At 37.1% G+C, this 25206-nt stretch overlaps 1 protein-coding gene across 1 annotated transcript in view; it reads left to right on the top strand.

The window, feature by feature from the left end:
* The window catches only part of Chd9 (chromodomain helicase DNA binding protein 9), a 224822-nt gene that overhangs the window by 180159 nt on the left and 19457 nt on the right, over window positions 1-25206 (top strand). The window contains exons 24-31 of the mRNA XM_051195107.1: window positions 200-289; window positions 5710-5813; window positions 6633-6750; window positions 7317-7374; window positions 9818-9860; window positions 14034-14253; window positions 20674-20876; window positions 24172-25047. Of these exons, the coding sequence (XP_051051064.1) occupies window positions 200-289; window positions 5710-5813; window positions 6633-6750; window positions 7317-7374; window positions 9818-9860; window positions 14034-14253; window positions 20674-20876; window positions 24172-25047 (1712 nt within the window). The remainder of the gene's footprint in view (window positions 1-199; window positions 290-5709; window positions 5814-6632; window positions 6751-7316; window positions 7375-9817; window positions 9861-14033; window positions 14254-20673; window positions 20877-24171; window positions 25048-25206) is intronic.

Below are 25206 nucleotides of genomic sequence, written 5' to 3' on the forward strand. Positions count from 1 at the left end.
AATACACATTGCCTGTATCCTGATGCTTGGAAGGCAATGCAGGAGACTTCATCCACAAGTTCAAGAGAAGCATGTTCTATTCATTGAGTTCTAGGGCAATCAAAGTTGCATACAAATCCTCTTGCAAATGATCAAAACTAATTTGATGACTAATATCTTTGTCTCCCTTTGTTTACTTTATTCATTTGCTTGTTTTTAGAGTTTTGCTTCGTGTAAGGATGCTATACTACCTAAAGCAAGAAGTCATTGGAAATGAGTGTCAAAAAGTATTTGATGGAGTTGATGCAAGGTAACTTGACTATCTATTTACTTTTTGGTAACAAAATAAAACAAAAAAACATACAAAGACAGAAAATTGCATAATATGTATCTCTTTCATTCAGTGGAGGAAAATTCCCCAGCCATAGAGAACTGACCCTTGCCCTTCTTCTGTTACTCTCATCTTTGGCTTGTTATAAAATGCAACAATAGGAGGAGAAGTAGTAATTTGAAGAATTGTATGTAGCCAAGATGCCATCCAGGTAGATACCCATGAAATAAGTGACTAAATTCTTTTCTTCAAAAATAGGTCTAAGATGTTTTCTTTTGTGTTCTTTGGGTCAAGGGGGCTTGTACATGCTAGGCAAGTGCTTTTACTCCCCACCCCACCCCCACCCCATCTACACCTCTGTGAGCCCAGGACCAATTTTGAGTATGCTCAGGCACTGTGAAACACTCAAGATACAAAGACAAAATGACTATTCATCCTTAAGCAGTTTATGGTATCAGTGAACAGAAGTGAGAATATGCTTTATTGCTTGGATAAGATGCCAGTAGAAAATTTCATTTCTAGTTACACCTTGCTTGTTGACTACATATTTCACTTTCTCCTCTATTCTTTGAAGCATCTGTTTTAAACTTGTACACACCTTAACTGTCTATTTAGCTCCTTATTCTCAGGAACTAAATGTAAGCCAGACTTCAGGTAGAAGTAACCTCAGCTTTCTGCCAACAAATAGAAAACTTAACTTTTTTGAGCTCATTCTTTTTTGTTTGTTTTCTCCAAATACAGTAGCCATATGAGACCCTAGCAATGATCTGGGCTCCTGGACTCTTGACTTGTTTCTGTTGAACGTTCAGACATCTTTCTGTCACATGTTCACATGTAAGCTTGCTCCTGCTATTCCACTCAGTGTGACTTTTGACCATTGCACCCTCTTTTCCTACTCACTAGCTTTTGGGTACTTATCATTACAACTCAAACCTCATCACAGCATCTTCTTACCATTCATTCACTAGACATTACCTTGTCGTGTCTCTCCCCTCCCCATCATGCAATTTTAAAAATTCCTTAATCCCATTGCTTCCATGTCTCTCTGGATCATATACCCATTGTAACTTCAGTTTAACCTACTTCTTGCTTTCTTCTATGCAACTAAACATGGTCAGGGGGAAAAAAACCCCACATAATTGGAGAATGGATTTACTTCATTTTCATGAGTATTCAACATCAAATGGATGATATTTAACCAATTAGGCTAGTAAATTTCCTTTTCTTCCTTTTTAAGAGTATTATTTATTTCTGTCTTCCCAAACCACCTTTCAACTCACCAACAATGTCTAATAATGACCTTGTGACATATTTCATAGAAAAATAATCAGGCAAGAACTACTTGTGTTCATGTCTACCTGTCTGTCCCCTCAGGCTACAGTAGAAATATCTCTCCTTTGCCATTTCATTGTCTCTTATGTTTATTTAAGAACCTTATCTTCCTTTCCTGAACCCTTTCCTTTCTCTCTTCCCCTCCTCCCTTCTCTCTCATGCATACATGTGTTCATATTACTCACTTACCATATAAAGGAAAATAACTTCCATAATATGTCTCTGATTGCTCTTTTAAGGATTCCCTTCTCAACAGATTCCTGTATTTTCTGTTTCTACTTTTCATTTCTTTCTTGAACTTTTTTATCAGACTGATGTAATTAATCTTTCTTTTTCATGAATGCGCAAAATGTTTCTTAGAGTAGCCAGTGACCATAGCCAACAATTGTTTCTTTATTTCTTCATTTGGTTCGTAAAATATTATCTTCATAAGTATCTATGCTACCCACCAATTATTTCCTTCTATTCCCTTATGTAAGACTACTCCATCATATTGAATGTACACATATTTCTCTGGTATGAGTCCTAAGTCGTCTTCCCCCATTTTCATGAATGAAAACCCATTGGCTCCATGAAAAATGTACCAGATGTGAGTACTTTCATTCTCCTCTACTAAATCTCTAGTCTAGCATCAATCCTCTTTTTAAACTTCTGCTGAGACCTGATATTTGAATATCCTTGCCTCCACAAAATTCTTTACACTCTGTACGTCAAATAACAGTAATTTTTCTCAAAGCAGTGGCCCATTTCTTCAAGATGTCCTCTTAAAACAGGACTGAATTCTAGATAACCCAAGATATCCCTGACTTCTTTTACTCTGTCCCTTACCTTCCATGTTCCAGCCACTCTGTTGTTTCTTTTCATCCAGCAGGTCAGGCTCATATTGTGTTGTTCTGGTTCAAATATGCTTTGTCCAGATCTCCCTAAGAACTGTCCATTCAAGTACCTGGAGAGTCTGTTCTTCCAGAAGATCTAAGTTTAGATTCTAACACTTGCATAGCAGCCCACAACACTCACTCTAATTCCAGTTTCATGTGATCTGAAATCTTCTGCTGGCCACCAAAGAGTATACAAGTGGTACATAGATGCAGTCAAAGCACCCATACTCATAAAATTAAAATTCAAAGAAGAAAACTCTCCATTCATATAATTCAAATTTCAGCTCAACGATTACCCTTTCAAGTAGGCCTTCCTGTCTACACCATCTAAAGTAGCCCTCCAGTCATTCACCAGTACTTGATTTTAATGCCTCTTGATTCCTTTGCTATCCAAAACCTTTTCTTCCATTGCAATTTAAGTTGATGTTATTGGTCATAGCATTTTTATCCATTATCATCTGTGGCTGGGGTTATAGTTTGCTGTAGAGCACTTGCCTAACACATGAGGCCCTAGATTCAATTTCCAGCACTCCCCTTCCCCATCTGGAACTGGGAATCTTAAAATATTAAGTATTCAATAAATATCTATTAACTAATTGCCTCTTTTCCTTTTGCTTATGTCTAATCTACTTTTGTTTTCCTACCCACTGTTCTCTTTATTATTCCTCTACTTCTCTTTGAATTTTATCAAGTTGATATCTCTATCATCTTAAATATAAATTTGTATACCAAATGTGTCACTTTTAAACCTAGTATCTCTTCTACCATAGGTAGTCAATTTCATAGACTACCCTTTTTATTTGTTTGTTTGTTGTTTGTTTGTTTTTCTAGACAGTTTCTCTATGTAACAGCTCTGGCTGTCCTGGAACTCAATTTGTAGAGCAGGCTGGCCTTGAATTTGCAGAGATCCTCCTGGGATTAAAGGCATGTGCCACCACCACCTTAGACTATCTTCTTTAAAAAAGTGTATTCATCATGTCAGGGAGGGCAAGACCGCAGGAACTTGGGGCAGCTTGCTATGCTATATTCAGAGCCAGGAAGCAGAGAGTATTGAACACCTGTGCTCAGCTTACTTTCTTCTGTACAGTTTAGGATCCAAGCACAGGGAATGGTGTGGTTAACCTAATCAAAGTTATCCTCCACAGGCTCCCTTCCTGGGTTATTCTAGAATGCATGAACTTGATATTTGATATTAAGTACCACACATCACTTACTACTTAGCTTCAATTAATTGGGGATTGTCATCTTGATGGTCTAAGTTTTTATTTCTATGTTAATGTATTCAGATCTGTCTCAGGCCTGTGTCTCTTTCTTCAAAACTACATTTCTTGCAGGTCCCATGGTTGATTACTCTTGCTTAGAATATTCTCTTTCTCTCATTTTTCTGTTTGGCCCCTGTTAAGCCTGTCTTTCCATCTCTAAATCTTGCTGGGCACATACTCATGCCATTGATCATAAACTACTTCAGGTACAAAAACAGGGGCATCTGTTTTAATTCAGTGCAGTTATTGGTACTAAATGTATTTTGAATGAAGGGTTTGACCTGAGGAAGTTTAAGAAGAGTTTATGCAGAAAATAACACATGACTTTTAAAGACAGAAATCAATTGCTTGGGAGGCAGACGCAGAACAACCAAGTTTTAGGTCATCCTGATCTACTTAGTGAATTCTAGTCAGTCTGATCTACATAGCAAGAGACTGCCTTTAAAAAACAAACAAAGCAGCAGAATAAAGAACAACTAAAAATCAACAGCAGGTGTAAGCGTCTTTTGCTAACAGTTTACAAGCACATCATGAATGTTTTTTCAATCTCAGTCTATCGCAAATGGTCTGTACTTTGATCGCCACCTAGTGGTGGATAGGGGTGTCTGCTGTCAGAAACTCCAACAAAAATAAAGATTCCATTAGCTACGTTCTTTGTCTCTTGGTTTTTGACAAATAGCAGAAAAACCATTGTGTCTCTCTTTTTCACTACTAAGCTAAAAAAATTTTCAGTTTTAGCTTATTCAAAGCAAAGATATAGTAAAGTATTTGCTAAAAGTTCTGATATTACAGAAGTCATTTCACCCACATTCTCACCGTGGACTGAAGACTTCTGGAAGCAACTTTGAACAACAAAAGCAAGCTGCTCATCCTTTATTTACTAACCACCTGGAAAGCAATTGCTGGTCACATGAAGGGTTGTTTGCCTAGTCCAGGAGTACTTGGACCATTTATCAGCTTGTTTTTATAGTATAGCCAAATTAAAAAGTTTTTTCATAGAACTCAATTTTCATCAGAAAGTTTAGCATGTTAAATCTAAAGGTCTTTGCTAATTAACTTAGGAAATTATAGTGATAAGACAGAGATGGCATTATTTTATATTATATTATTTCTCTGAATACTTAGAAATTGATAGTTTCATGAAATCAGAAAGCAAAATTCTCAGTCTATTTTATTTTCTGTAGCATACTCCATTTAGTTTTTCACCTTTGACTATCAGGAAACCCACACATATAAACACATATACACACAGTAATGTGCACACGCACAGTGCATGCTAATAATCAAACATTAGGAATATATCTCTTAAACTAGCCAACATTTTAAATCACTGATGAAGAAAGAACATACCTATAGGTAATGTCAGTTTATGGAGTCACTTGTATGATTTGGAGAAGAGTTTCAGGTGGTGGAAGGGAATATACTTGAGCTGTCACCAGCTCCTTCTTATTCATGAAAACAGCCAACTTGCCAAAGCATTGTGGATAATGGTCATTTTATATCAGATACTAGTTACATAAATACAAAAGTAGTGCTGTGTATGGTTTAATTAAATTAAAAATTTAAAAAAACTAACTTTAAAGTGTCATATTCTTAACAAAACTGTTCAGAAAAGAACCATTTTTGAAACACAAAGCACTTCCTTTGCCATTTTAGAGCCCAATTTTCTCATATACAAAATATTTCAAACAGGTGATTTTTTTTTTTTTAACCAAGCTACCATAACATTCCAGTGAAGCACTTTGTGTATGTATGGGTGAGAAGACTATACCTTATGAGACCAGGCAGTAACCCTTATTGAAATGTATTTGTTTTGTTGAGTATAATGTTAGTTATTTTATGCCATCTTTGTTGCTGTTGCATCATTTATACCTTTTGCCTCTTTTATTCATATTTATAAAGTTCATCATCTTGTGCTGTTTTTAAGTGACATTGATGTTTGGGTACCAGAGCCAGATCACTCAGAGGTTCCTGCTGTGTGGTGGGACTTTGATGCTGACAAGTCACTTCTTATTGGGGTTTTTAAGCACGGTAAGTAAGGAGTGAGGGGGAGAGCACTGAACCCCACTGTTCCATATCTTATTGGTTTCCACTTCCATTTTTACTCCAATAAAATACACTTACTCATAAAATAATAGATTATCAAACTAAGTTTGCATTCACTTCATGTCCTTATGAGAAGGTACCATTTATGACTTGCTGTCTTGGCTGTCAGTCTTACACAGTCTCCTCCCTTAGGAAGAGTTACATGAACTATGCGTATGATCGGTTCATTCTACTTTTCTTTTTTTAGATGTGATTTTTGTTGGTTAAGATATATTTATTTTTATTTAATACTTAATGAATGTTTTGTCTCCATGTATGTATGTGCTCTGTGTGTGTGTCTGGTACCTTCAAATGACAGAACATGGCATTGGATCACCTGGAACAAGAGTTAATGATGGTTTTGAGCCACTGTGTGTGTGTGTGTGTGTGTGTGTGTGTGTGTGTGTGTGCATGCGCGCGCACACACAATGCCCAGGTAGTCCAAAAGAGAATGTTGGATCATCTGGAGATGAAATTAAAGGCTATTACCTACCTAATATGTGTGCTGAGACCTGAATTTGGATCCTTTGAGGAGCAAGAACACTTTTCACCACAGGACCATCCCTCTATTTTTCTTTGTAACAGATACATGTAATTTTTTTTTAAAGTATCATTAAACTATGTAAATTTTGTGATGATTTCAAAACAGCATATTTAATTCATATTAATTGAATAAAATGTTCCTTTAAGGTCAAAATATCATTTACTTATATTTACAAAACTTCTCTCTGTCCTCTGTACCTTTGTAATTGGTGATGCTTCCAGGTTATGAAAAATATAATACCATCCGAGCAGACCCAGCATTGTGCTTCTTGGAAAGAGTGGGAAAGCCTGATGACAAAGCTGTTGCTGCTGAGCAGAGAGCAAATGATTACATGGATGGGTATGTACATTTTAGACTCAAATTCTCAGTGTATGGTTTGTTTCCATTTTAATGAGGTTTATCTTTTTTCTTTAGATTTGTTTATTATTTTATTTGTTTTGCTTGCATGTCTATATGCATAACATTTGTTTACCTGGTGCCCTCAAAAGTCAGAGTAGGGCTTTGGCTCTCCTGTTGTGGATGACAGGAATCAAACCTGGGTCCTCTGCTAGAGCAGTAAGTGCTGTAAGCCACTGAGCCAACTTTCCAACCCAAGGTTTATCCTTGGGTTTGTTTGAGCACGACCATGTGCATAAAGCATATGGGTCAACTTTAGGTATTAATTCTTCAGGACTTGCCTACCTTGCTTTTATTGAGAGAGGTCTCTCATTAGGGCCTCACTGGTTAGACTAAACTGGCAAGCAAGCCTTATCAACCCCCAATCTTTGCCTCCCTAGCATTGGGATAACAGGTATTTACCACCACACCTGGCTTTTTCTATGTTGCTCAGGATCAATTTGACCTTTAAGACAAGCCAAGAAATCATCAATCTATTACAATAATTAGAACACTTGTTATCCTAACAGGGATGTGGAAGACCCAGAATACAAACCTGCCCCGGCCATCTTTAAAGATGATATAGAGGTATGTCTGGATTACCTTTTTTTTTTTTTTTTTTAACAAACTTTATTAGCCCTAGAAAAGGGAGCAAATAGCTCCTGTCTCTTCTGTCCGTTATTGTTTGCTGTTGCATTTGATGGGACAGTTCTGAAATCACATTTTTAAAACCTCAGTATTATTTATTCCTTGTAAATAAGTGGTCAACTTAAGTTGACAAACAAAACAAATAATCATTTAAGACTGCCTGGCGTACCATTCTAGCCAAGACGAAGGCTCCCTTGGACATTAGTTTGCCCTATATATAAAATGTAGTTCTTGGAAATAAGAAGTACAGTATCTTCGGACAAAACCTGAAAACTGAGTAAAAGTCTATACTAAGATAAACAGCAAAAGATAGATATTATACCTCCATGAAAACGACTGCACTAATAGATAGAGCCTACAGGGATCCTAAGCCACTGTAGTAATTTAACAAGGAAAGTTAGTGTAAACAATTACTAGTAACAGTGGGATTTCAGTAGTGAGAGATTGGCTTATAAAAAGAGAAATAAAGATGGAAGTATCAGATTAAAGGAGGATGTAGGGCCAATGAGATGGCTCAGCATTTGTGGTATTTGCTGCCCACTCTAATGACTGAAACCTCACTGGTGGTCAGTGAGAACAAACTCTCTCAAGTTTTTGGGTGGCCTACACGTGGACACTATATTGGCATGCACACACTAATAAATAAATAAAATAATATGTAAATAAGTGTAAAAAAATTATAGCACTGAGGGCCTCCAAGAAGATTCCCATCTCAGTATTGACTAAAATCCAGACTACGCATGACCATTGTTCATTAGATGACCAACAAGTTATTGTGCTCCTACACAGGAACACCTTACTAGAAACCTCCCCAGAAGTGGCTGACATATGCCTTCTTCAGATGCCAAGGACACTTTTCCCAAGAAAAGTCTTACTATAGACATTCTTCAAGAAGCTGTTCTAGGTAGAAATTGGTAGAAAGAGCAGCTTATGTAGCAAGAGCTGGGCTCTGGAAGAGGCTGTGGTGATGCTGAGTAGTAGAGGACTTGCCCAGCAGGAAGAAGTAAAAGTTTTGCCTTTTCTCCTATGATGTCTGAGTTCATTCTACTGACATACCTTAACAGAATATTGGCTATCAGAGGAAAAATAAAAGTTGAGAGACAGGATAGCATAATAGTACCTGCTAAACTCCTAGAAGACATTCCAAAAGGAATGAATGGCTATCTTGCAGAAGGAGCACTATGCGAAGGGGGTATCAGTTGAAAAGACATAAATTTTCAGGATGAGTAAAGTGAAATCTACATCCTGATCAAACTGTAGATGTTCCAGACAAAGACAAGGTAAAGGCAACCCAAGCAGAAGATTCTCACCTGCAATGAGGAGTTGCCAAGCTTCTAACTGCATGTTTTGCCGTAGTAGAAAGGAGTGGTTGTTGGAATCAACTGCCTAAGTTGACTCTACATGCAAAATAGTCCAAGCTAAAGCAGAGATTTGCAGTTTGGCAAATAGGACAGTGAATAAGTATATCTCTGAGGTGATGCACAGTACGTGAAAAGCAGCTTACCTCTCAGCTCAACCTCTGGCAGCTCAGGACAAAAGGAGGTCAGGGGAGGAGAAACTCTCTGAAATATTCATACTATTGTGCCCAAATTTTGAACCCCCAAAATCACCAAGAGACCCATTCCAATGCAAAAACAAAGAGTATTTTGTTGTTATCTAATAAGCTAACTGCATTAACTAGGGCCCTTTGTCCATCCATCACAGTGGATTTTGGGAGAAGAACCCAGAGAAAGCACAATGTAGTGGGGGCACACCTTATTGGGCAGCATAATGGTAGTGAGTGTCTAGGCGTATGCAACTGTCTCAGGATTGGTGCACTTATGGGCTTGGGTGGCTTGTCCTGTGTTGATTAGTCAACTTGTTGCTGTGGCCTATAGCCCTGCCCAGGGTGGTTGCTACCACTTTTACCATAAAGAGCTGTGAAGCACGTGCAGAGTTCTTCCAGCTGACTTCTGATTAGTTCCTTGCCATGTGGAGAGTATCCAACCTCCTAGTGCCTAAGGCAGGCCCAGCAAGGTCAGACATATACTGAGTCAGGGGCCTACATGTCTTTTCTGTAGCTTGTCATGGCTGCTAAAGCAAGGGGCTTGTCGTCTCTTCAATAGGAAAGGAGTCAATAGTAAATAGTGACTGATTTTAAATGTCAGCAGAAGGAGCAGTGGTAATTGTGAGTACTAAGCCAAGAAGGGTATTTTGTTTTTGCTAAGTAGATTGCTACAATCATTTTGTGGGGTGGTGCTAAAGTATTAGATCAGTAAGTTCTGGATTAAATCATAGCTCCGGTTGTAAAAAAAATGTGTTAGTTATAAAGAAGTGCCTTTGGTTCTTTTCTCTATTTATCTTGATTCTGTTACTTTGTGACAAATGTCTGTCTTTTTTAAAGGATGATGTTTCCTCACCTGGAGATCTCATCATAGCAGATGGAGGTAGGTTATACCTTTTCACTTAGCAGTGGTATAATTTCATATCCTCAAGAACTAGGAGGTCACATTTTTGTATTTCTAATTTGTATGAATAATATTGAATACTGTTAGGCTTGTCATAGAAAATTGATTTTGTAGTACTGTTAATGTTTGCAAATCCTTAGCTCTGAATTTATAGACTATACACTTTGACTGTGACTTGGTTATAAAACATTTCTGAGATTAAATCCTGAAATATTAATGCAATAATAATTTATTAGTTTCATATGTACATTAGAAGACAGCCTAATCAATCAGGTCTATAAAGCTAGCTGAGCAAGGTCTGCTTTTACTGTTACTTTGTGTGTGTGTGTGTGTGTGTGTGTGTGTGTGTGTGTGTGTGTGTGTGTTTTGCTGGTGTTTTGTTTTGTTGGTATTTGTATGAGCTTTTAGAGAGGGTCTCATGTAGCCAAGGCTAGCCTTGATCTCCTCATCTTCCAGGTATAATTACAGGTGTGTGACACCAGGCCCAGCATTTCTTTTACCAGTTTCTAACACTAAAATAAGAAACACATTGTTCCTGAAGTTCACTCATCCCCATCTGGTACCCAGAGGAGTGGTGTGCCTCACTTTAAGCTAGGGAAGCTGTCCAGTATTTATATGTATGTATTTGTGTGTGTGTGTGTGTGTGTGTGTGTGTGTGTGTGTGTGTGTACATAGAAAGAGAGAGCACACAAGTTATACTACTACACCCTAATAATAGAGTTTGCACTTTATTGTGTTTTTGTTAGTGCTAGGGATCGAATACTTACACTACAGATTCTATAAGGGATCTACCATTGAGCTACATGACCAGCTCTAGATCTTGAATGAATTAAAACTTAAAAACTGTATCATTGTCATGGTGGTTTTTTGTTGTTTGGTTTGGTTTTGGTTGGAATAGTGTGGGGGTGGGGGATAGACTGGATGTCTTGTAGCCCAGGATGACTTTGAACTTACTACATAACTAAAGATTGTATTGAGTATCTGATCTTGTCAAGTGATAGGACTGCAGGCACATTTTATCACTCCCAGTTTTATAGTGATTGGAATAGAATCCAGAGCATTATGCATGTTAGGTTGTATGAATACTTTATCATCAGGACCACCAGCTGACAATTAATGGCATGGAGACTTAACTAATTATGAAAGCAAGGCCTTGTTTAGACTTATTCCTAACAGTTCTTATAAATTAATTTAACCAGTATTTTTTTCATCTATATTCTTCCACATGGCTTGTTATCTCATTTCCATACAGCCCATCCCTGCTTCCTGTGAGTCTGACTAGTGACACCACCTTTCTTTATTGCAGAGTTCTTTCTGTTTGGAAGTCCCATCTATATTCTCCTACCTAGCTATTGGCCATTCAGCTTTTTATTACACTAATCACAGCAATATTATCTTCATACAGTGTACAAATATCCTATAACATTTCCCCTTTTTTCTAAATAAAGAGTTTTCTGAGTTTTCTTTATAACTCTAACATAGTAAAACTATACAATAAGAACAATTATCAGGTAAGAATTACATTCACACTGTTCAGTCCATTTGTATTTGGTATACTTAGAGAAAACACTCTATTATCTATCCTATTCTGATGAATTTAAGGTTCTACACCTAAGCCATTTGTATCATAACTTGTATTACAGCAATAAAAATATCTTTTTAGACCTTAAAACCATTTTCTTAAATAAACAACTGAAGCTTTTATGTCTTTCAACCTTAAACATTTTGCATCTCTTATATAAGGTTTTTTTTTAAATCTGATAACAAGGAAAACTATAACTATAATAATCTAGTCTTCAACCCCATCAAAGACCTGAGGAAGATACAATATGTCCTGAGTAAACAGGTAATGTAGAGCAATCAACTTCGAAAACTATAAAAACAACAGAGATATCTGACTGTATGGACAGTCACCCAAGGTTCTTTAACCTACAGGCCTAGGATATTTGACAGATTTTTTTGTAAGTATGGCAGTTTTGAGGTACTGTCCTACCTCATCTTGGCAAAGCCACTGCCTTCTGTGTTCTCGTTGAGGCAGTGTCAGTTTACATTGAATGCAAACTCCATATGGAGGTTCTTCGATGTCCATCATTCTTTTTTTTTTTTTTTAAATAAATTGGTGCTACCAAGGGCAGTTGTATCTCACTGTCATAAAAAGCATTATATTATTAATACATCTTAAATGTCTTATTCATTAGGTCTCTGAAGTGTTTGCAGACCATCTGACTATCTAAAATATATGTTTGACCTTGAAAACATACCAACGTGACTACAAGTTTGTTATAGATAACTAACTACTAACCTACATTTTTTAATTTTCTTAAACAGTTTGTAATAATGGCCATTAAGGATTAGAACTTTACATTTTAAAATGAGCTGTATAGGTACAATACTTTAAACAAGAGTAGAAATAGTATATATTATGTGAAAACTAAAATAACCTTAAATTTGTACCAATATACAGATATCCATATCATTGTAAAATATTTGAGATTAATATTTGTTTATTTTTATTTTGAAAGTGGATTTTTTGAGAAAAAGATCCCCAGATCTAACCTTTGTTTAGTTTTTTTCCCCTGATCATGACCTATAACAACCTGTAACCAGCAGCCCTAAGCAATGATAAACATCCACTGAACCACCAGAAAGCACCCACCCCACCTCTTGGGAATGTTTGTGTCATGTTTTCTAGACTGCTTCCTGTTATCTGTGGGTGGCAGCATCTTTAGCTGACCCTGAGAAAATTCAGATAATGGTCAAGTCCTGGGAACAGTAGCTATATTGTTTTTTGTTTAGTCTCAGTGTGATGGAAAACCTAAAGCTTATCTGAAGTCCTGGCTGGAGTAGTCTGAGGCTGGACCATCTCAACTAGCAACTTTGGAGTTATTTTTGAATGCAGACTTTTAAGGAAACTGAGAGGCTGCATCACCTGGATTACTTGTCTTCATTGGTGTCTGGTCTTTTTGTTCTGCAAACACAAAAACTTTTAAAGATAAGACATATCTCTATTAACACAAGTATGGAATATACAGTGTGCACAAGTCAGCTAAAGATAATTTTTTTGTTTTACGTTTGTTAAAAATTCAATAAAAATAATTCACATTCCCTGGGTTTACAATATTTATCATCCTGTTAATTTCTGTTTGGCTTTTTAAATTTTATTTTATGTGCATTAGTGTTTTGACTGCATGCGTGTCTGGAACTGGAGTTACAGACAGTCTAGAGCTGCTATGTGGGTACTGGGAATTGAACCCAGATCCTCTGGAAGAGCATTAAATGCTCTTAACTACTGAGCCATCTATAGCCTCCATTTTTTGTTTGGTTTTGGGGTTTTTTGAGATAGGATTTCTCTGTGTAGAGTTTCTCTGGCATTTTTGAAACTCACTTTGTATACCAGACTGGACTCTAACTCACAGAGAATCCCTGCTTCTGCCTCCTTAATGCTGGGATTAAAGGCGTGTGCCACCACTGTCCCAATGTTTGACTTTTAATTTATTTAAATCATTGAATATTTGCAAGGCATTATCATTTTTAGACCTGAAATTCCAATAGTTGTATTTTCTTTGCAAGAAAAATTCTATTCAAACAGGAAACATCGTGGTGCTGCTTCCATTATATTCTTTCTTTGAGCAATTCTTTATTTTATTTACTTATTTATTTTGGATTTTCAGCACAGAGTTTAATCTATGTAGCTTTGTAGACCAGGCTGGCTTCAAACTCCCAGAGATCCACTTGCCTCTGCCTCCTGAGTGCTGGGATTAAAGGCATGTGCCACCACCGCCCAGCTACTTTGAATAATCTTTAAAATTTATTGTCATACTTTTTAAAACTACAGACTTTTTTTTTTTTTCTTTTGAGGCAGGGTCTCACTTTGTGGCCCTGGATGTCCTGAAATTCACTGGCTAAGTACACCAGGCTGGCCTCAAACTCAGGGATCTGACAGTCTCTGCCCCCCAATTGCTGGGAGTAGTGTGTACTAATATGCCCAGCAATTGTTTTTTTTCTATTTTTTTAAATGATGAAAGATTTGTCTGGTTTACTTCCTACAATTAAAGGAAAAATATAAGCATAAAATTTTTGACTTTTGTGAGCTTCATCTAATATCTACTCAGGTTTTGTTATTGTTATTGATATGAGTTTCTTTAAATATAGATGGTCAATTGATGGAAGGGGATAAAGTTTATTGGCCTACTCCATCAGCTCTGACCACACGGTTGAGACGTCTGATCACTGCATATCAGCGAACTAATAAAAACAGAAACATCCAGCAAATACAGCCAACCTTCTCAGTGCCTGCCAATGTAATTCAGCCTGTTTACGAAGAAGCTACTCTTAACCCTAAAATGGCAGCCAAGATAGAACGACAGCAGAGGTAAGACAATAGCACTAAGTTTTAATATACAGTATCTACATGTTTGTTCATTCTGAAGATTTTGAAGTTGTTAGATTGTCATAAGCGAAAGACTTGTGTATATAAATGCATATTCTCTTTACATTTGTGTGTGTAGAATTATGAAAAACACTAGTAAAGATTATTGTCATATATTTACAACCTATATTTCATATTTAATCAGTTTTGCCATTTTTACTAATGTTGAAAAGTTTAAGAATGAGGCATAGATAAAAGTTTACTTTTAGAATTTAAAATTATCAATATATCTGAAGCTTAAAATGTATTAAATAGAGCCTTGTCTGTCTTATTTTACATTAAAACATTTATAGATTTTAAGAATGGTTGGAAAGCAAATCTACATCTACTTTATGAAAAGGTGAATTGTTGGAACTATTGTTGTTGAGAAGAAAACACTGTAGGATATGTTAAGATAGGAAAGCTTGGTGTGGGGGCACAGCCCTTTAATTGAAGCATTTGGGAGACAGAGGTAGGTGGAGCTCTGTAAATTCAAGGCCAGCCTGACCTACAGAGTTAGTTCTAAGACAGTCAGGGATGTGTAGAGCGTTCCTGTCTCAAAACAAGACAAGACAGGAAAGCTCTCAACCACAAGTTCAACTTCTTAAAATATATTTTTTCAAAATTTATTCATTTTATTTTTATCTGTATGAGTATTTTGCCTGTATATATGTATGTATGTATGAGTGCCTGATGCCTGAGGGGGTCAGAATGGGGACTTGGGTGCCCTGGATCTAGAATTACAAATGGTTGTGAGCTTTTATGGATGCAGGGAACCATTCTCCAAACTGCTGAGCCAGCACTCCAGCCATTGAAATTTGGTGTGTGTGTGTGTGTGTGTGTGTGTGTGTGAGAGAGAGAGAGAGAGAGAGAGAGAGAGAGAGAGAGAGAGAGAGAGAGAGAGAGAGAGAGAGAGAGAGAGAGAGAGAGAGAGAGAGAGAGAGAGAGAGATTTGGGTGTATGCATATGGTCTCTGGAAACTGGACATCAGCCTTGGCTCCTGTTCTTCAGGACACTTCTACCTTGTTTTTAGTCTAGCTCTGACTAGGAAGCCCCAGACAACCAAGAAGCCCCGTCTTTCTTTTTTTGTTTTTCTTATTTTTATTATCTTAATTATACATGTGTATGCAGGGCAGGGTATTTGTACATGAATACAAGTGCCCACAGAGGGCAGAGGTGTCAGATTCCCCTAAGTCACCTGATATGGGTTTCAGGAATCAAACTCAGGTCATAGGAAGCACAGTGTATGCTCTTAACCACTGAGCCACCTCTCTAGCTTCCATCCTTGTCTTTCTAATGCAACTCCTTTCCCAGGAACTTTTTACATGGGTTCTGGGGATCAAACTCGGGTCCTGCACTTGTATCCTAAGCACTTTATTGACTGATCTGTCTCACCAGCCCCAGAAGCTTTTGGAGCTGGTGAGACAGATCAGTCAATAAAGTGAAACTCACTATGTTAACTAACCTTGTTAAAATTCCAAATTACTGTGACTTTTTGTCAGCAATCTGCTTGTAGTCATGGGTTATTGTACAAAAATAATCCCCACACAGTATCTGAAAATAGTGTTGGGTTTTAGGTTTGTTTACTCTTTAGATTATGATTAGATAGATCTTCATTAGCTGTTGCCTGGACCTTAAGCAGGCCGGGAATCAAAATTTGCCTTGCTCATGTGGCTGGCAGTTGCTGTCAGCTTAGAGCTCACATACAAGGAGGGCCCTTCCAAGTGGCTAAGGCTGATACTATGGATCATTATTATTGATTATTATTATAGTTTTCTTCTTCTTTGCTGTCATCTTCTCCTATAATTTTTAAATGATTTAAAAATAATAGAAGCTCACTATAGAAGTTCTTAAAAATACAAAAATTTGGGCTGGAGAGATTGCTCAGTAGTTAAGAGCATTGTGAGCTATGAGTTGCCTGGAACTCCAGCTCTAGGTGATCTGATAACCTCCTTCTCCTCCTCCTCCACCACCATCACACACACACACACACACACACACACACACACACACACAGTTTTTAAAATACAGAAAACTATAAAGAAACACAAATATGTAATTATTGTTCACATTTGGTTATTTACTTCTATTTCACACATATGCTTTCATGAAATCAAATAAATGCATCCTCATTTGGGAGCATATGTTCTTTTGTTTCACCATGAATGTGCAGTTACCCCTGAGAGAATGAAACACTTGTGTTTGAGGAAGATAAAAATGTGGTAGAAATAACATATAGTACATAAGATACTGTGTGTTAGAAATGATTAGCTAGGCAGTTTATTTATATTTTTTAATCAAAGTTGAGTTCTCATCATATTTCAAACTTTCTATCTTCTTTACTCAAAATTACACCCAAAGAATTCTCCATGCTATAAAAGCATTTACCAGATTGTTAAATTTTGGCCTGGTATAGTGTCATACACCTTCAATTCTTGCACTTGGGAGGTAGAGTAGGTGGATCTTTGTGTTTGAGGCCAGCATGGTCTATACAGTGAGTTCCAGGTTAGCCAGGAGAATATAATATAGAGAGACCCTGTCTCATTAAAAAAAAGGTTGGGCTTTTTGCACATGTGTGTGTCTGTGTATGTTCACGCATGAATGTGTGTGTATAGAGGCCAGAGGTTCATATTGATTGTCTTCTCAGTGCATCTGGCCTTATATATTTCTTACTCGAACCCAGAGCTTCCCTTTTGGCACTTGTAGGTAGCCAATCTATGCCAGGTGTTCCTGTGTCCGGTCCCTGAGCATTGTAATTACAGGAGGCTATATAGCAAGCCCTTTTTACATGGTGACGTAGTAGTGACTGCTCACCTGCCTTTTGCACAGAAATTCTATAATTTACAGAAGTATTCCTCTATCAGCAGACATAAGTTGATTTATTATGGTATACAGTACCTCGGTGAAAGTCATGTGCGTATTATTTTTTTTTTTATATTTTCCCAGACAAATGTATCCTATAAGCTAAACATGATTATAGTATTAATAAAACTCATCTTTGAGAAACTTGTGGTGTGCTCTGTCTGTTGGCCAGTTTATTATTAAACTGTTAATTGACTTAGGTATAGAGGTTGCAGATTTCAAGACTTTTCTCGTCAGTTACAAATGTCATTTTGCCACCTTCCTGCCACCGAACCAGTCTAGGCTAGGCTTAAGGGAAGAAACACAGATTTGTAAGCAGATGGTTCTGTCCCGACTCCCAGACCCACATAACTGACCCAGAGGTTGAACATGAATTTTAAATGCTCCTCCAGTAGCTCACACTTGTTACTAGCTAACTCTTAAATATTTCTATTTATGCTTTGCCGCATGGCTCATGGCTTGTTACTTCGTTTTTTACACGTCCTGCTTGCTAGACAGCTGGCTGGCATCTCCTGAATCCGCCCTTCCTCATCCCATCATTCTCAGTTTGGCATTCCTGCTTAACTGTATACTGTTTAGCTATTGGCCAATCAATTTGTTTATTAAACCAATGTTGGCAACATATATTCACAGTGTACAGTTTTCCTTTTTAACAAATTCAGAAAAGAAACTCACAGAAGAGATGTAAAGTGTGTAAGGTTGAAAGACATAAAGGGATAGTTTTGGTTTGGTAATACAATTTAAGCTAGAAAGTGATTTAGGACTCACCAAGATAGGATAGATAATGGAGTATTTTCTCTGAATTTGTGAAATACAAATGTACTGGACATTGCTAATATAATTCTTACATGTGTATATCTGTATGTAGTTGTTGTATATAGTAAAGCTATATACAAATAAACCAGCCACTAGCTGACCATAGGTTTAGAGGACTGTAGAGAGAGGGACAGGAAGTGGTAATATGGGCTGGAGACAGAATCGTGGCTCTTTTGGACAAAGGATTGAAAGAGATGGGAAGCAACTAGCTGCTGCTCTTGCTTCTCTGATCTTTCAGGATTTTGCCCCAAAATTTAACTCCCGATTTTTTTATTGATAAGATTAATTAGATTAACACTCACAGATTCCATCTCTACTGGTCAAGAATTGTAGTCAGTGTTAATTTATTTTGCCCTCCCTGTAGTATGTTAGATATGATTAATTTCCCTAAGACAATAGATTTTTTTTAAATGACATTGATTGCTCATTATTTTGCATGAGTATAAAATGTTATGTTCTGAAGTTTAAGTTCAAAGGTCCCTAAATTAGAGTTTTTTTGTTTTTAAAATTTGTTATTATTTTTTTAAGATTTTTTTTTATAAATTTTGTGGGTATGTGCATATGAATGCAGATGCCTTAAGAGGTGAGAGGTATTGCATCCCCTTGAAGTAAAGCATTTGTGAACCACCTAATGTTTCTGGAAGTCAAACTGGGTCCTCTGGAAATGTATTATGTGCTCTTAAACACTACACTATCTTTCCAGCCCCTGTTATTTTGTTATGTGCAGTTGTTTTGACTGCATGTATGTTTGTTCATCATGTGCATGCAGTGCTCACATAGGCCAGAAGAGGGCATCAAATTCCCTGGAATTGGAGTTACAGATGATTGTGAGTCAACAAATATATGATGTCAATGGAAGCTGTGTTCTCTGTGACAGCAGTGGGTGCTCTTTACAGATCAGCTATCTCTCCAGCCCTTCTTCTTTTATGTTTTACTTTGCATTTCTAACTTACTACAATTTTCTCAGCCAAGAAAATTTTAGTTTTAGTTCCCTAGTTAATGTCTCTCTCTGTTACCTGAAATAACCTTCTTCATATCCTCTAGTCCATAATACAGCCTGCCTTTTAGAGATAAGCACATAACCCATGTGGTTTGTTTTTACATCAGATTACAGCATTTTCTCCTTTTTTTTCTATGCTCAGAGAGCACTTACCTAATTAAACTGTGTCATTACCACAGTAGTACATAAGATATTGTGGTGATAATATTTTTCTGTATCTTGTTCTTGGTTGCAGTTTTGTGATGATAATCAAGGTCATTTTTATTGACTATTTTTTTCCTAAATAATTTTTCAGTATACCCTTCTTTCTCTAGTATATTCTTTTTACTCATGTCTGTAATTCATTACTCAATTAGTTTCTCAGGCTATATTTTATATCATAATTACATTAACTTTTTTATGTGTATGAGTGCTGTGTCTACATATATGTATGTGCATATATGTATGTGTATCTGGTGTCCACAGGGGTCAGAAGAGAGCATCAGATCCCTTGAAACTGAAGTTACAGATGATTGTGAACAATCATTGGATGCTAGGAACTAAACCCAGATCCTCTGGAAGAGCAGCACATGCTCTTAACTATTGAGTCATTTCTCTAGCTTTCCACATTAATCTTCTAACTGTTTACTTGGGTTCTGAGAAATGAACTCAGGTTGATATATTATGATCATTTATGTATGACTGATAAAAATGAGCCATCAACATTTCACAGAAGCTTTCCAATGCTTTTTCTTAAACAATGACTCAATGAGCTAAGCAAGGATACTAGTGCACACATGGTTGCTATAGTATGGAGATCTATGACTGTGATGAAAATATAACCCTCAGTATCAGAAGCACTCACCTGAAAAGAGATAACTTTTAGCCAGGCATTTAGAGCTTTTATAACTTGACCCCAGCTTTTCTTTGCTCTGTTCTCAGTGTAAGCTGTATCATTGTCAATCTAGAATAATTTACAGCTCCTGAAGTGAAGAATACTCCCTGTTTTGCTTATTCTGTGCCTCTCCCTCCACCCAAATTGTAGCCTTGTCCCATCTTACTCTGCAGTTATGCTACTCACCCTTGATGTATTTATGGTTCTTTTTACCTTATTTTATTTGTAGGTGGTGGTGGTGTGTCCATCTGTGTACACGCATGTTTGTGTGCACATACGCACATGTAAGCATTACAGAATAGTTTGCAAAAGTCTCTTCTCACTTTCTACCACCTGTGTCCCAGGGATCAAACTCCAGTCAGCACACTTAGTGGAAAGCACTGTTTTATCCACCAAGCCATGTTGCTGGCACATTGATGCTCTTCTTTATCATATAAGTCTGAATTGACCCTATTGTCTTCTCTTCTTCCTGAAATTCTTTCTTTTTATACTAAGTAATATTTCATATTGCAGATGTGTTTAAAAATACGTTGTCATTTTATTTAAGAAAAGGGCCATGTAACTTTGTATTCCATGAATGTCTTCTCATTTAGTAAATATGTAGAGGCCAGCTAGCAATGTCTGAAGGAGCAGAGCAGTATGTATCAATCAAGTTATGAATGGATGAGTCAACTAAGATTTTAAGTTATTTTCAAGGCTAAAATAATGGATTTAATCCTTAAAGTATTTGGTACTACAAGTGTTTTAAGTCTGTCTGTGTTAGTCATTTTTTTCACAATTAAGAAACAATTCAGTGACATGTGTATTTTTCTTCCTAATCGACTCACTATAGATGGACAAGGAGAGAAGAGGCTGACTTTTATAGAGTTGTGTCTACGTTTGGAGTAGTTTTTGACCCTGACAGAGGCCAATTTGATTGGACAAAATTCAGAGCTATGGCTAGGCTACACAAGAAAACTGATAACAGTTTGGAGAAGTATTTGTACGCATTCATGTCCATGTGTCGGAGGGTTTGTCATCTTCCTTCCAAAGAAGGTATGTATAAGGCTTTTAAGAAATCGCTAGTTTTTAGAACCTGTTATTACAGTGAGATAAAGAAAATAAAGATACACACCAAGTTTTAAACAAGTTTAAATCAGCTATTTTGCTTGTTTAATCCTAGCACTAGATAGGCTGTGACAGGTGGATCTCTTGAGTTCAAGGCCAGCATGTTCTACATAATAAGTTACAGGCCAGTCATGGCTATATAGAGGGGCTCTGTCTCAAACCAAATAATAATAATAATAGTAATAATAATCATTTTTATTATTTGTGCTGTGTCAAGAAAACTCTGTAGTCATCCACTACCTCTGGCTCTTACAGTCTTCCTGGTCCCTCTCAGTTGTAACAACACATGTAAGACCTGTGCAATCTCAAGGCAAAACCCCAAAATGGAGAGGGGAAATGGGCAGGATACCCATCCCTAGCTAAGGAGCTTTGGACAATTGAGAGTTTCTTTAAGGATGTATGGCCCTGGTAGATCTTCCATGCTCCAGTGACTGGACATGTATCTAAGAACATAAGGGCAATACAAACTGTATTTGATTGGCTTTAGAAAAAATAGGACACAAATTGAATGGATACACAAGCAAGCAAAGATCTAAGAGAATTTAGATTGATTGTGATCAATCTAACACATTGTATGAAATTCTCAAAATGAGTGAAAAATGGAGAATAAAGTATGTTTAACACTAGCTTTATGAGAAGGAGAAAGGGAAAGTTAAAGTAGAGCTTTTTTTTTTTTTTTTTTTTTTGTAAACAGAAATAACATATTGTGTCAGCACATCCTTTCAGCATCTAATAAGCTGTGCGCAGTCCTGCTGTTCCTTCATGTGTTTGCTGTGTTATATGAGCCCAATAGCTCTCAGAGCTGCTTTGCTTCTTCCACAAAGTCATGAGACTTGTAAACAAACCTTCTTACTCCCTGAGCCATCTTGCCAACCCCTCTGTTATTGTTCTCAGCGCGCATGCGTGTGTGTGTGTGTGTGTGTGTGTGTGTGTGTGTGTGTGTGTGTGTGTGTGTGTGATTTTGAGCAGGCTCTAATTGTGTAGCCTTGGATGGCATGGAACTTACTTTGTAGACCTTGAACCCATAGAGACCCATCAGTCTCACCCAACCTTCCATTCTTTATTGACTGTGATTGCTAACTAAATCCAATAGTCTCTTGTTTCTCAGAAAAAAAAAAAAAAGTAGCTTACTGAAACTCCACATGGGTTTCTGTTTTTACTTTTATTTCCTAACATATTTATTGTCAGTTTGCCAAATAATATAGCAAATCTCTTTATTACCCAGTGTCAGGAACTTGAAGGTAGTTTCAGTCTGCTTTTATTTTTATCACTAACACAATGTGAGTACTAAATAAATAGTTATTATTCTCTATTGTTCAGGAAATAGTGACAAGAAAAATAGATTGCACATGTTCAACATGGATACAGTTTTGCCTCCCAGATATGCTAGCTGAATCATTGGATACTCACTGATTGAATTTGAGCAGTTTTTTTTTTTTAACCCCTATTCATTTTGGGGCATTGAAGCTTGTTTTGAGACAGTGTCTTGCCATGTAACCTGGCTATCCTAGAATCCAGTTATATTCCAGACTGTGCTTGGCTCACAGTCCTCCTTTCTCTTTTCTTTATGAGAGGCCTAGAAGCATCACTACCACACTAGGCCTCTACTGATGTACGTTTTTTTTTTCTAGAACACCCATGTGGTACTTGAGTATCCTCATTGTTCCTCTTCATAATGGACTTTAATATCTTCGAAAGAATCATCAGTCATTTTGCCGTATTCCCTTCTAATTGGATTTGAGTTTTCATATGATTGGATTTTGTTCATTTTGGCAAGAATAACACAAAACTATGTGTCTCTTTTTTAATTTTTGAAACAAGGTCTTAATATGCAGACCATGCCAGCCTCTATCTCACAGGGATCCTCCTGCCTCTGCCTCCTCAGTGCTGGGATTAAAGCTCAGTGTCACTATGCCCATTTTGTTGTATCTTTTGTACAATGTGTTAATAATGCCATGAGGTTTGTGCTGTAAGAACAATAATCAATTGGTAAGGTAGCTTACGATGTATTTTTCTATTTTATCTTGTCCCACATAAATAACTTTGAGTCTCAGAAATCCTGGACTCATCTATATACTATAATTCCAACACTTTATTTTTCTTTTTCTAGACAAGGTTTCTTCTCTGTGTATCTCTATGGGTTGGTTCCTGCATTATTGTAATAAGACTTTTTTTTTTTGTTTTGGTTTTGGTTTTTGTTTTTTGAGACAGGGTTTCTCTGTGGCTTTGGAGCCTGTCCTGGAACTAGCTCTTGTAGACCAGGCTGTTCTTGAACTCACAGAGATCTGCCTGCCTTTGCCTCCCAAGTGCTGGGCTTAAAGGCATGTGACACCACCACCACGCTGTAATAAAACATTTTAAAAAGTGATTTCCAAGAGCTATTAACCAGATTTACAAAGACAGAACCTCACCAAAACAAATGTACTGTGAGCTAATTCTGAAGCTGAACTCTCTGTCTCCAGTAACTTGTGTGATATTTGGCTGATATATGCTATTTCCCTTAAACATGAAAAATCCTCTTGTGGGCCTGGTTAGTACTTGGATGGGAGACCGAAAAATCCTCTTGTTGGTGGGTATAGTGATATACACAGTAGGGAGAGGCAGGTGGATCTGTGAGTTTGAGGCCAGCCTAGTCTACATAGTGAGTTCAAGGACAGCCAGGGCTATGTAGGGATACCCTGTCTCAAAAAACAATCAAAATCTCTTTGTAGCCTAAACTACCCTTCAAACTATGAGATATTCCAGTTTACATTTGTTTGTTGTTTGTTGGATATTGTTGAAGCATTCTAGTTGTATTTATAAGTAAGCTCGTAAGCTCTTTTTTTTTTTTTTTTTTTGCTTTTGCTTTTCAAGATGGGGTTTCTCTGTGTGACAGTCTTGGCTATCTCCAGAACTCACTTTGTGGACCAGGCTGGCCTTGACATCACAGAGATCCACCTGCCTTTGCCTCCCATGGATTAAAGGCATGTGCCACTATCATTAGGAAGAATTTCTTCAAAGTAAATTTTTCTTTATGATAACATACTTCTGAATCAATCATATATTACTCATTTAAAAAAATATATATTTTATGTTTTGTGAGTTTAGTAATCTAAAAAACAATTTTCATATATGCAATCTTGGAAATTATGATAGTGTATAGAGTTATATTTTTAAAGTTACCTTACATAAATCTCCCATAGAACATTTTTGAATTAATATTTTGTTGTTTATTTCAATGTAGAATTGGTGGATCCAAATATTTTTATCCAACCAATCACAGAAGAGCGTGCTTCTAGGACTTTATATCGCATTGAACTTCTAAGGAAAGTACGGGAGCAGGCCCTTCGACACCCACAGCTGTTTGAACGGTTGAAGCTTTGTCATCCAAATCCAGACTTACCTATCTGGTGGGAATGTGGCCCTCATGATAGGGATTTGCTTATTGGTGCTGCCAAGCATGGAGTGAGCCGGACAGACTATCACATTCTGCGTGATCCTGAACTCTCGTTTATGGCAGCTCAACGGAACTATAATCAGAGTAAGGTGGCTCATTCAAGGACTTGTACCCCACTTTTACAGCAATACCAAGCAGCACTTTCTGCTTCTCCTCTTACCTCTTTGCCTAGGCTGCTAGATGCTAAAGGTACTCTTCTAGAGGATGTGAAAGTTAAAAATGAAAACCTTAAGGAAGAGTCTTCTGAAGAAGAATCTATGTCTTCTGTGGAAACAAGGACACGAGTTAAATCTGAGCCTGTAAGTCCAAAGAATGGTGTTTTATCACAGGCTACTGGAGACCTGAAATCTGGTGGGAAAAGTGAAACAGACAGACGAATGGTTGCAGCCAGAACAGAACCCCTAACTCCAAACTCAGCTTCCAAGAAACAGAGAGTTCACAAAAGAGGGTCAGAGTCCAGTTCTGACTCTGACTCTGATTCTGAGCGCTCATCATGTTCTTCCAGATCCTCCTCCTCCTCTTCCTCCTCCTCTTGCTCACACTCTAGATCAGGTTCTAGTTCTTCTTCATCCTCATCTTGTTCTTCAGCATCCTCCTCCTCCTCCTCCTCATCTTCATCATCATCTGAAGAAAGTGACAGTGAAGAAGAAGTCCAAAAGCAAGGTACATGCATAATTTTATTATTTTCTCACAGTTTTTCAGATGAAATGTATAGAACTTGATTTAAATAACTGAAGCATGCTTAAAGTTGTAAGCTTAAATTTTATGCTTAGAAAGACATGATTGGTGAAACTGGAGTTATTTACATAATCCCAATTCTGT

This window comes from Phodopus roborovskii, unplaced genomic scaffold (assembly GCF_943737965.1).
Source record: "Phodopus roborovskii unplaced genomic scaffold, PHOROB, whole genome shotgun sequence".
NCBI lineage: Eukaryota > Metazoa > Chordata > Mammalia > Rodentia > Cricetidae > Phodopus > Phodopus roborovskii.